Raw genomic sequence first — 12,849 nt, forward strand, 5'->3', positions numbered from 1 at the left:
ATCCTTCAGGGCATCATAAAATCATTTTGATTTTTTAAAACTGAATTTCTTTTGCCTTCTTACTGCGGCTGGAGTACTGCATCTCTCTAAGCTTGCTTATACTTTACTTTGGATGGAATTAAATGCTGCCTTCTTAGAAATGGATGAACTTTCCTGCTAGTAAAGCCTGTGGAGCTCATTTTTCATTTAGTAGCTTCTGTATTTCTTCATCATTTTCATCAAACCAGTCTTGATGTTTGCTGGTGTTCTGGTCCAGAGATGAAGAGCAGATTTCTGAAAGCTGCCCACTCTTTTTCTGCTCTACTACTGCCAACTGTGTGTGTGTGTTGGCTTAGTTTTCCCTCCAAGTTAACAACAAACTCTTCCCACTAAGAAAGACATACTTTTTTTTATAATTATATTTATTTTTGTACAAATTATTAATACATTATTAAAATATTCTTAAGAGTAAACAATACCCCCTGCCCAAAAAATACACCCTCATGAGCAATAAAGAGGAAAAAATAAAAATAATAATAATAATAATAATAATAATGATAAGGCAGCTAAGTGGCACATTGGATGGAGCATTGGCCCTGGAGTCAGGAGCACCCAAGCCCAAATCTGGCCCCAGACAACCAACAATCAATCACCCAGGTGTGCAATCCTGGGCAAGCCACCCCAACCCCACTGCCCTGCAAAAACCAAAAACCAAAATAAGATAAAATAATAATAATAATAACAATAATAGTAGGGGCGGCCAGGTGGCGCAGTGGACAGAGCACCGGCCCTGGAGCCAGGAGCACCCGGGTCCAAATCCAGCCTCAGGCGCCCAACAATCACCCAGCTGTGCAACCCTGGGCAAGCCCCCAACCCCCCCAAATGACAATAAAATAATAATAATAGTACTTCAGTCTGTGTTCCAACCCACCAGCTCTGTTGCGGGTGAATCACATTCTTTATGATGAGTCCATCACAAAAGCTACTTCCATAATCTTCCACTGTTTCCATTGCTTATCCCAACTACCTCCATTCATACTTCTCCACTACCATATACTATATTTTCTCTCTCCTTTCACTAAGAGAGCCATTCTAATCTCTTTTTTTTAAAAAAAATTTACACATTACTACAATAGTCTTGTAAAAGTAAACATAATCCCCCCTCCTTTCACAAAGACAGAGAAACCTCATGAAAGATAAAATTCTCTCTCTTTTCACTTTGCCCCTCCTTAAAAGTATGTTGTAGGGCAGCCAAGTGGCTCAGTAGATAGAGCACTGGCCCTGGAGCCAAGAGGACCCAAGGCCAAATCTGGCCCCAGACATCCAACAGCCACCCAGCTATGAGATCCTGGCCAAGCCATGCAATCCTACCAGCCTGAAAAAAAAGTGTTGTCTCAGACTATCTTCCCTCTCCCCTATCACCTACAGTCTCCCCTTTCCCTGACCCTTCTCCTTTTTTCCTCTAGGGTAAAATAGATTCCTATACCCTATTGGAGATATTCTAATCTCTTGGCAATTCTTATAGTCATCATTTTGTCTTGGGGTCACTGCTTTGCTTGAATGTGAATATTTAGCTTGGAGAGGATCAATCTGTGATCAGTCCAGCACTCTGTACTATACATTGCCTCAATCACTCTCATATCCTGTCTGTCTCTTCTCCTTATAATCACAAAGTCTATTAGATATCAGACATCACCAAAACCAATTTTAAAAAATTAATACATTTATAATTTTTCTAACTATATGTAAAGATAGTTTTCAACATTCATTTTTTTCTTTTTAGGTTTTTGCAAGGAAAATGGGGTTAAGTGGCTTGCCCAAGGCCACACAGCTAGGTAATTATTAAGTGTCTGAGGCCGGATTTGAACTCAGGTACTCCTGACTCCAGGGTCGGTGCTCTATCCACTATGTCATCTAGCCGTCCCAACATTCATTGTTTTTAGGGTTTGAGTTCCACATCTTTCTCCTTCCTTCTCTTCCCTCCCCCTTCCCCTTGACAGCAAGTAATCTAATACAGGTTAAACGTGGATAACTAAGTTAAATATATTTTCACATTAATTATGTTTATTACCCATACCATTTTACCATTTTTATCTTCTTCAAAGTTGTATGGTGGCAGGCAAGTGACAAAGTAGCAAATTTTAACATATTGGGAGCTACACAATGGTGGCCCAAAATATAGGGTCATCCCACTGGACTGAAATAGGAGTGGGATAACCCCTGAATATCTGAGCAGCTTTTTTGAAGGACCCAACAGCTCACCTTCTAGGGGAAGGAAGGGGGCTTGAAAAAGTGACCTAAAAATTAACTGCTTCACCCAACCCTTTCCCTGTATACTATGGCAGATGGAGATCCTATTCTGTGGTTGAAACACAAAAAAAAATGTACAAAAACTTTTGCTAAGATGATTCCACTCACTACTGGTACATGAAATGTATGCATGCTTATGTACAACATGAAAGACCTGAAAGACAAATAACTCTTATGGAAAGAGAACTCAGCATGTATCACATCCAAATATCAACCGAGTGAAACAAGGTTGGTAAATGAAGACCTACTTACCAATACGTGTTTTTCTGGAATGACTGCAGTGAAAGGGAGTAAAGTGAAGCTGGTTTTGCCATCAAAATTAACCTAGTCAACAAAGTTTTATGCCTACCAAAAGAAGGGAATGACAGGCTCATGACAGTATGATTACCACTTACAGGAAAGTGTCATGCCACCATCAAAAGTGCCTAGGCAGCTAGATGCTGAGAGAGCCACATTGCTTAGTGATAAGGATATGATCCTGGAGAAATGGGCTGAACATTTCCACAGTGCAATGTTCTCAACAAACTCATCAAAGAGGTTGTCTCAGGTATTTGCTGCTCTACAACTCAGAACAGAGATCTGTATACAATATCTATAAAACTGACTAAGGTCTTTGATGCCATCAGTAGTGAAAATTATGTCAGAATTTGGTTGCCTGGAAAAGCTCATCAGTATTGTATGTCATGACATACTTGCCTTGCTGGGTTCTGGATAGTGGATGATTTTGTGATTTCCTGGTCACTAATGGAGTGAAACAAGGCTGTGTCCTGGCTTTTTAGCATGAAGTCTTCAGTCATTTTATCAAAGGCCTTCATTGAGGATGAGCATGGCATCAAGGTCAGCTACCATACTGACAGTAAATAACTTGAAAAGGTTACAAGCTAAGACCAAACTGATGGGGTTGCTGATTTTCTGTTTGCAGATGATTGTGCTCTCAAAGCAGCCTCTGAAGCTGACATGCAACAAAGTATGGATTGATTCTCTGCAGCTTGTGCTAACTTTGGTCTAACAATTAACATCAAGAAAACATTAGCTAGCACCACACCATTCATATGTGGAACCATTGATTACAGCAAATGGAGTTTTCAATATTGTGGATTTCACTTATCTTGGTAGTGTACTTCCTAGAGATGTACACATTGGTAATGAGCTTGACACACATGCATTGTTAGATCTAGTTTACTATTTGGGAGGCTCCAAAAGAACATGGGGAAGAGAAGGAGTATTAGGCTAACTACCAAATTGAAGGTCTACAGAGCCTTTGTGCTGACCTCATTACTGTAAGCTTGTGAAATCTTAACAGTCTGTCAGCCCATGCCAAGAAACTGAATCACTTTCATTTAAATTGTATTGGGAAGATTTTGAAGATCACTTGGCAGGAGATACCAGATACTGAGGTCCTTTCTCCAGCTAAACTGCAAAACATTCAAACATTCCTATAGAGAGTGCAATTATGATGGGTTGGCCATGTTGTTTGAATCAGATGTAGGCTTGCTAAAGACTATTTTATGGAAAACTCACACAGGGCAAGTGTTCACAGAGGGGTGAGAAGAAATGATACAGGGGACCCTGAAGGTATCTCTTAAGAAGTTTTAAATTGATAGTACAGCATGGGTGACACTGGCACAGGGTTGTCCAGTATGGTGGGTCCTCACTCTATGAGAAAGGTAGAATCGACGCAGCTCAAAGGAAATGTGAGGTGGCAAATTTGAGTAACCACCCCAGGTGTTCACATGGACTGTTTGTGCCCGACCTCTGGTAAAGCATTCCAAAGTCGTATTGGTCTGATCAGCCAAAGTAGGACACATGGTAACTCAACTTTAATATAGTGATGTCATTTTGGTCTTCTTTGATAATGGAGTACAGGAACCATCCATCTCAGCTTAAAGTCAATCTCTCCCTCCCTTTGATTCAAAATCAAAGAGATTGTGAATGTTAGACCCCCGTCCTGGTGCTGATTCTATTCCAGCAGAGGTTTACAAGGTGGCAGGGCCCACGACACAAACTGATGGAATTTTCTGGGTTCACAAGTTCAAAGATGCCTCGATTGCCCATCTCTATAAAGGTAAAAGAAACAGATTGTCCGATGACAATCACTGCCAGAATCCTCCTTAATCGACTGATCCTTCACCTGGTGGATGACAATCCACCTGAGAGTCAGTGTGCCTTCAGAAAGAGTTAAAGAACAGTGGATTTGATTTTTTGCTTCTCCACAACTCCAGGACAAGAGGTTTTGACATCTGACCAGGCCTTTGATACTGAACTTGTGGGAAATTACGGCAAAATTTGGGTGTCGGATGAAATTCATCAGTCTATCGACTGCTATCTTTATCAAATTATAATTTACTAAGTTTAGACAAAAAAAAATACGAGGTAATTTGATAGGGGGAAGGAACCAAGTGGGTGGATCCCATCACTCACATGAATGATAGAATCCAATGGACTCTTAAGCGATCCAATTGAAAAGGCAGCTAAATTCTAAGAATACAGGACAGATCAAAAAAATGTAAAAGTAGTTGTGACTCACAAAGGACTTCCATACCCAGGTATGTGTAAGCAAACAAAGGTACATAAGGAAGGTGGTTGTGGAGGGAGCGGCTCAGGGTGGAGAAGGCGGCGTTTTAGCCCAATCTTGCAGGCGGCCCGAGGGGCAGAGCTGGAATGCAAAGGCGAGTACGGCGCTGGCACTGGGCACTGCGCCCGCCACGGTGCCAAGTGGCGGAGGGGGGCGAGGAAAGGCAGGCCGGGCGCCGCCAGGGTGCCAGGGCGCGTCCGGACGGAGAGGGAAGTGGATGCCCCGGCGCCGGCCGCGGGGAGGCTCGGGAGCGACCGGGCCCGGGCGGGCGCGCAGCCGTGGGGGGCCGGTGGGGGGGGCGGCCACACCCACATCCGGCCCGCGCGGCGCGGCGTCCTTCCGGGGTACCGGAGTCCAACCCGAGGGCGGCGCGCGGCCGCCTGACTCACTCCCGGAAGGCGGAAGGCGGGAGCCGCGCAAGTGTCCAATCCGAGGGCGGGAGCCGCCCCCGCCTCCGCCGCCGCGCGACCAACCGCTCCGCAGCCAGCGGCTGGAGGCGTAGGCTCGTCCTTGCCTACGTCGGCGCGTCTGTGCGCGCGCACGCGCGGTAGCCCCCCGACTAGGCCCCTTTCTTCCTCCGCCCCTTCCTCTTTTTACTCTCCCCACTCTCTCTCTTTCCCTCCCTCCGCCCCTCCTCTCTGTCCCTTCCCGCCCCCTCGTCTCCAATTGGTTCTCAGCTCCCCTTCCTCTCCCGCCCCTTCCGCTCCGTTCCCCAATCGCCCTCTTCTCCGCCCTCCGCAGCCCGGGCCCTTCCGCCCGCCCCGCCCCCGCTCTCCTCGCCCCGCCCCGCCCCCTCCCCGGAGGGCTCCGGCTGGGAACGGCGTGTTGCTGCGTCATCGTCCGGGGCCGGTTTGAATGAGCCTGGAGCGTCGCGCCGGAGCCGCCGCCGGACCGCCCGCCCTGCCCAGCCCAGGCCGCGCCGCCGCCCCTGCTCGCCTCCCTCGTCCCCCCGGCAGCCCGCCTCCCTCGTCCCCCCGGCAGCCCGCCTCGCCGCGCCGCCGCTTCCCTGCGCCATGCCGCTCTTCTCAGGTGAGCCCCCGCCGGGGCCTCCTCCGCGGGCGTAGGCCGGGCCGCGCCGGGGCAGCCGCGTGGAGCCGCCCTTGGCCGCGGGCCCGGCCGCCCGGGCGAGGTGACTCCGCAGGCCGCGCCCCGCGCCCCCCGGGCCCGGCCGCCGGGCCCGCCTCCTTGTCTGCGCGCCCCGTGCTTTTCGGTTCTTGCCGGGCAGACGGGGTCCAGCGGCCCGGCCGGGGCCACACGGCTGGGGCATTGTTAACTGTCCGAGGCCGCCCTTGGACTCGGGTCCTCACTCCACGGCCTTTGGACTTTTCTTCTAGTTATTGCCCTTTGCACTTTGAAGGAGCCCCTTCTTTACTGTAATAATTCAAATCTCTACATTGTTAGAGATTCGCTCATCCTGGTAGCGTTGCAGGATAATTTTACGGTGAAGTAAGCCCTCTTTGGACAGTGGCTGTTGGGGGGCTAGATCACCGAACCTTAGTTAAGAAGTAGAGTTTTCTCAATTCCTCGATAATTTGTGGTGCTATATGTAGCTCATATAGACCTCGGAGTACTAGAGTGGCAGCTTTGTATTGAAAGGGGGCAGCTAGGTGGCACCGGCCCTGCAGTCGGGAGGACCTGAGTTCAAACCTGGCCTAGCTGTGTGGCCTTGGGCAAGCCGCTTCACCCCATTGCCTTGCAAAAAACCAAAAATTTATTGGAAAAGAAATAATTAAAAACTGCCGCGTTACTTGCTCTTGAAGGTTTACACATATCTTTTTTTTTAATTTTATTTTTTCTTTAAGGCAATGGGGTTGTGACTTGCCCAAGGTCACACGGGTAGTAGGCGATTATTAAGTCCCTGAGGCCGGATTTGAAATCAGGTCCTCCTGACTCCAAGGCCAATGCACAATATCTTATTCAAGCTTTGCACCAACCCTTCGAAAAAGGCATGACAGTTTTGGGAAACTGAGACTCAGAAATAGACTATTGCCTGTGGTTACTAGCCCTTCTAATCCCAGTTTTTCAAGACTGGAACTTTTCTAGTTCACTAATCTATTGGTACTGAAAATATATTTTCTGTTTTGTTTTTTAATTAGGGCTTTCTTAATTTTATAACTTAATAGGGTGGCGCCGTGGATAAAGCACCGGCCTTGGAGTCAGGAGGACCTGGGTTCAAATCCGGTCTCAGACACTTAATAATTACCTAGCTGTGTGGCCTTGGGCAAGCCACTTAAACCCCATTTGCCTTGCAAAAACCTGAAAACAAAAAAAAATTAGTAATATTTATTTACCAAAACATGTACTTTAAAATCCATTTAACAGTCTAATTGCAGTTTCAACTAAAATTTCTGAACTTAGAAAAATCAAAGCAGTAAACGCAAGCTTTTTATAAAATCAACTGCAAATATTATGTGTCTAAAGGGCAACTGAAATGAACTTTTTAAAATATGTGATTACTCTAACATCATTTTCCTCTAAAGATAATTATCAAATCAATCAATTTCTGTTACCTAGGATAACTTATTCATTTTTGTTGTTGTTTTTGTGGGACATTAAGGTTTAAGTCACTTGCCTAAGGTGACAGGTAATAAGTATCATGTGTCTGAGGTAGGCTTCACCTCCTCCCAACTCCAGAACTTGTACTCTGTCCATTGCACCATCTACCTTCCCTACCTAGCATGAATTTTTGAGGGACTGGTTAGTATATTCTTTTTAGTTTTTTGCAAGGCAGTGGGGTTAAGTGGCTTGCCCAAGGCCACACAGGTAGGTAATTATTAAGTGTCTGAGGCCCGATTTGAACTCAGGTACTCCTGACTCCAAGGCCTGTGCTTTATCCACTGCACCACCTAGCCTCCCCTGGTTAGTATATTCTTTAGGAAAAACCAGTCTGTCTGGCAATTGAGAAATAAATGATTCTTTTTAAGTTTGTTTTATCAGTTATTTTTGCCTCAGAATGTCCTGTCATTTTCAATTTAGTTTTTTTAGGCATTTTTTTTCCAAATTTTTTTTCAGTTTTTACACCTTTTCTGACTCCACTCACTATTTTTTGTAGTGATATGAACTATTTGAGTTTTTCAAACCTTCTCCTGCACAATTCTGTAATTAAGTATTTTATAGTATTATGATTGTATAAAACAAGTTGTCCTCTTAGAGGTTTCCTCTTTTTTTTGGAATTAATTTTTTTTTGGTTTATTTATTTTATATTATTACAGTAATCTTGATGAGAGTAAAACATGAACCCCCTCCCCCCCAAGGAGATGAGAAACCTCATATGCTGTGAGAGAGAAAAAAAAATGTACTTCAGTCTGTGTTCAGAGATTTCAATGGCTCTGTCTCTGGGATGAGTTGCCTTTTTTTTTATCATAAGTCCACTAAAGAAATTACTTTATTTTTTCCCACAGTTGCTATTACTAGCTGTATTTTCCTCCACTCTATTCCTTCCCACTCTCATTTATTCTATTTTTCTCTCTCCTTTCACCCTGTCCCTTTTCAAAAATGTGTTGTATCTGAGTACCCTCTCCCACAATCTTCCCTTTCTTCTATCACCTATTTCCCCCCCCCCCCATTTCCTCCTTATTCCATCCCTTTCTTCTCATTTTTCTCTAGGGTAAGATAGTTTTCTATATCCTATTAAGTGTATATGTTATTTCCTCTCTGAGCAATTCCTGATGAGAATGAAGGCTCACTCATTCCCCCTCCTCCCATTCTACTCCATTGTAAAAGCTTTTTCTTCACTCTTATGTGTTATGTGAGATATCTTAGTCCCTTTTTCCTCTCCTTTCTCTTCCACCCAGTACTTTCCTTTATCCATCTTTTTACTATATTACACCATTCTATTCAGCTCCTTCCTGTGCCCTATGCTCCTTCTAACAGCTCATATAAATGGGAAAGTTCATATGAGTTATCAATGTCTTCTTCCCATGCAGGAATACAGTTCAACATCATTAAGTTCCTCATAATTAGTTGTCCACAGTTAGTCGTCCTAATCCACCCTTCTCTGAATCCTGTACTCGGAGAGCAAACTTTCCGTTCAGCTCTGATTCTTTTGGTAGGAAAGTTTGAAAGGCCCCTGTTTCATTGAAAGTCCATCTTTTCCCCGAAAGAGGATGTTCAGTGTTGCTGAGTAGTTGATTCTCAGTTGTAAACCAGATCTTTTGCCTTCCGGAATATTATATTCCAAGCCCTACAAGCCCTTAATGTAGATGCTGCTAGATCCTGTTGAATTGCTTGTTTCTGGCAGCTTTTAGTATTTTCTCTTTGACTTGGGAGTTTTGGAATTTGGCTATAATCTTGGAAGTTTTTCTTTTGGGAACTCTTTCAGGAGGTGATCAGTAAATTCCCTCAATTTTTATTTTACCCTCTGCTTCTAGGATCTCAGGGCAATTTTGCTGTATTATTTCTTGGAAAATGAAGTCTAGGCTCTTCCTGGTTATGACTTTCAGGTAGCCCAGTAATTTTTAAATTATCTCCCCTAGATCCATTTTTGAGGTCAGTTATTTTTCCAATGAGGTATTTCACATTTTCTTCTAGTTTTTGGCTTTTTTTTTGGAATAGTTTTATTTCTTCCTGATTTCTTGCAGTCATCAGCTTTCTTCAGTTCCATTCTGCATCTGAAGGAGTTACTTTCTTCATAGAACTTTTTTATCTCCTTTTCCAGCTGGCCAATTTCTTTCACCAAGCTGCTGACTTAGTTTGCATGATTTATCTGCATCACTATCATTTCTCCCAATTTTTCCTCTACCTCCCTTAATTGCTTTTCAAAGTCTTTTTTTTTTTTATCTCCTCCATAGCCTGAGCCCATTTTCTATTTCTCTTGGAGATTTTGGATACAGAAGCTTTGATTTTGTTATCACATGAGTATGTATTTTGGTCCTTCATGGGACCAAAGTAATTTTCTATGGTCAGATTCTTCTTTTTCTTTTGTTTGCACATTTCCTCAGCCTAAGACTGGTTTGCTGCACTTTCAAGGCTTTGGGGGATTTTTGGGACACCCTACTAGGACCTTAATTCCTCCAAGGTCTTATGAGAGGCTCTGACTGCTCCTTTGCCTGTGTTCAGACCCTCCCCTCTACCCTGGTGTTGTGAAGATGGTCCCTGCTCAGCTATCGTAGTATGGAAGCCCAAACTGCAACCTGGATCTGAGTGTGGGCAAACATCAGAGTCCTGCCCTAGGAAGAGCAGAGAGATTTCTTCAGTCTCCCCTGACCCCCTTACCATCTATGGGCTGCACTCTGGATGTACAGGCTGTCTCCGCTGATTCCTGCCGCAGGTTCTCACCATAGGACTGCTCTGAGGCCAGCAGCACTCACTCCACACTCACTTTGGTGTGGCTGAGTTCTCTGACCACTCCTTCAAGCTGTTCCCAGTGATCCCTGGGCTGCACTGGGCAGCGGCTGCAGCTTTTTTTCAAACCCCTGGTCCTGGTGAAACAGACCTTTCCTGCAGAACTTCTGGGTTGTCTTGGACTGGGAAATTATGTCACTCCGTCTTTCTGTGAGTTCTGCCCCTCTAAATTTTGGCTAGTCATAATTTTGATGGCTTTTGGAATCTTTGGGGGAATGAGTTTTCTGGAATCCCTCCCCCCCCCCAGTTTTCCCCTTTATTCTTCCTTCTGATCTTTATCTAAGATTACTCTCCCAACAATATCTGATGTCTCCAAGTACCATTAGATGTTCCTTTGGTAATACTATGACAGATTGAGTTCTATGAAAAGGTCAGTTTAATGTAGATGCGAGAGTACTAGACTAAGGAGTCAGATACAGCCAACAGTTCTCAAACTATTTGGTCTCAGGACTCTTAATTGAGGACCTCAGGAAAGCATATGTGGGCTTAACTGCATGGATGTTGGCTATATTATTTAAAAAGTCTGGTTTTGAATTTTATACATTTTCTTTTTGCTCCAAAATTCTGTGCTACTGTAAATCAATACAACTGTGTTTTCATTTGCAGTTAATGTAAAATGGGGAAAAGAGAAATTTGATGGTGTGGAACTGAATACTGATGAACCTCCCATGGTATTCAAGGCTCAACTTTTTGCACTAACTGGAGTCCAACCAGCTAGACAGAAAGTTATGGTGAAAGGAGGTACTTTGAAGGTAACAGTCAATAATACTCTTTTTCTCAATATTTAGAAACAATAATTAGTGTTATTAATACTCAGAAACATTTCTTTGATATTTATGAGCATTTGTTATATATTTCATTCTGAATATATATGTAAAATGTAGTTTCTATTCTGTATTTATGAAGATTATAGATGACCCCAAATATACCATCCAAGCATTATTTTCTAATTTTTTAAATTAAAAAAATATATATATAAATCTTTTAGAATTGCTATTTTAATGTTTTTTGCTTAATATTAATTTTTTTAAAACTTACCTTTCCTGGTTCATCAGCAGCAAGACTGTGGGGAAAAAAGCAAGCAGTACTTTGCTAGATCCGAAATCCAATCACAAATATTTTTATATCACTTCTTGTTGGTAATATGTTACTGCTTACATATTAGTTATAATATATTTTAAGTATTTTGGAGCATATATTTTAGTCAGCATAAATGTTATTATGGAATTGTACTTATTTCCCCTCTTTATTCTTCCTTCATGGACTGCACATAAATTTCCATATGGTGCTCTTGGGCTATTAGTTAGCCATCCTTGCTTACTTGACTGTAAATTATCTGGTGATTGTTATTAAGGTTGGAGGAAGTGATAATGTCTCGAGATTTGAAAATGTTCCGAAATATGCATCACTTCTTAAGTATATTAGGTGTAATGGAGGGGAGCTTGGATATAAGATAAGATAGATTTTCTCTTCAAGGATTCTATATATTTGTCGGGAATTTATGACAATCAATGAACAAAATAAATAAAATTTTAAATCAGTGCATATAAATGCAAATTAATACAGAAAAATGAGTATTTTTCATATTAAAAACTAAAGTTTCAATGAATGGATTTAAAGGGAAGGGTAATACCTTTAAGTTGGTAAAAAACTGAAACTTGTACTTAAGGAGTTAAAAGTAGTTGGATATTGGGATAGACAGATGCTAAAAATTAAAAATAATTATTGTGTTTCCTTAAAAACAGGATGATGATTGGGGAAATCTCAAGATAAAGAGTGTAAGTACTATTAAGATTTCATTTCCTAAGAAAATGCTATTTCAATATTATAATTAGATGATTATGATACAGATATGGAAAAAAATAAGATTATTTAATCTAAACCACCCTGTTTTACATATTAAGAAACAGATCCAGAGAGATTAAATAATTTACCCTATTACAATATTGAATGGCAAAGCCAAGATTAGAACCTAGTTTACTGGTTCTGATGTTTATTATATCTCTTCATTTAGTTTTCTTACAAAAAATGCAAAGAAGAAATAGTGGAAGAAAAATGAATGTCAAAATTTCTGATGTATTTTATTTTATCTTTATAAGAGAAAAAGGTCACCTGAATTTGTTGTGTAACTATAAAAAATTGAGATAGATTTGTAATATGCTCCTCTGATACATATATTAATGGAGAGAAAAACTTAAGAAAACGGATTATAGTTGACGTTTTAAAAGTTTATAATTAGATGGGAAGATATAAAAAGGTAGTTTTTGAATCTGTTTTTTTGTGTTTTTTGTGTGTGTTTTTTTTTTTTTTTTTTTAGGATTTTCTGCAAGGCAAATGGGGTTAAGTGGCTTGCCCAAGGCCACACAGCTAGGTAATTATTAAGTGTCTGAGTCCGGATTTGAACCCAGGTACTCTTGACTCCAGGGCCAGTGCTTTATCCACTGTGCCACCTAGCCACCCCCGAATCTGTTTTAAAGAATATTGGTGAGAGATGTTGAGTATGATCACTGGTTCATTTATCATCTCTACCCAGATGATTTTGAAAATACCACCCAAGGCTCTCTCTTGAACTCTAATCTGCCATTACCACCTGGCAATTGGACATATCAGAGTTGATGTCCCTGAGGCATTCCAACTCAAAA

General features: G+C 42.2%; 1 protein-coding gene across 3 annotated transcripts in view; it reads left to right on the plus strand.

Annotated features, from left to right (window-relative positions):
* The first annotated feature begins 4,748 nt into the window (after window positions 1-4,748).
* The window catches only part of USP14 (ubiquitin specific peptidase 14), a 37,587-nt gene continuing 29,486 nt past the window's right edge, over window positions 4,749-12,849 (plus strand). Inside the window, exons 1-3 of one of the 3 annotated variants that reach the window (XM_074202014.1) lie at window positions 4,749-4,835; window positions 10,814-10,959; window positions 11,953-11,985. In XM_074202014.1, the coding sequence (XP_074058115.1) occupies window positions 10,876-10,959; window positions 11,953-11,985 (117 nt within the window). In that variant the 5' untranslated portion in view covers window positions 4,749-4,835; window positions 10,814-10,875. Of the gene's footprint in view, window positions 4,836-5,490; window positions 5,894-10,813; window positions 10,960-11,952; window positions 11,986-12,849 lie in introns of those variants that run through there. The other 2 variants (XM_074202017.1, XM_074202015.1) reach the window with 2 other exon arrangements.

The sequence above is a fragment of the Macrotis lagotis genome, chromosome X (genome assembly GCF_037893015.1).
Source record: "Macrotis lagotis isolate mMagLag1 chromosome X, bilby.v1.9.chrom.fasta, whole genome shotgun sequence".
Taxonomy (NCBI): domain Eukaryota; kingdom Metazoa; phylum Chordata; class Mammalia; order Peramelemorphia; family Peramelidae; genus Macrotis; species Macrotis lagotis.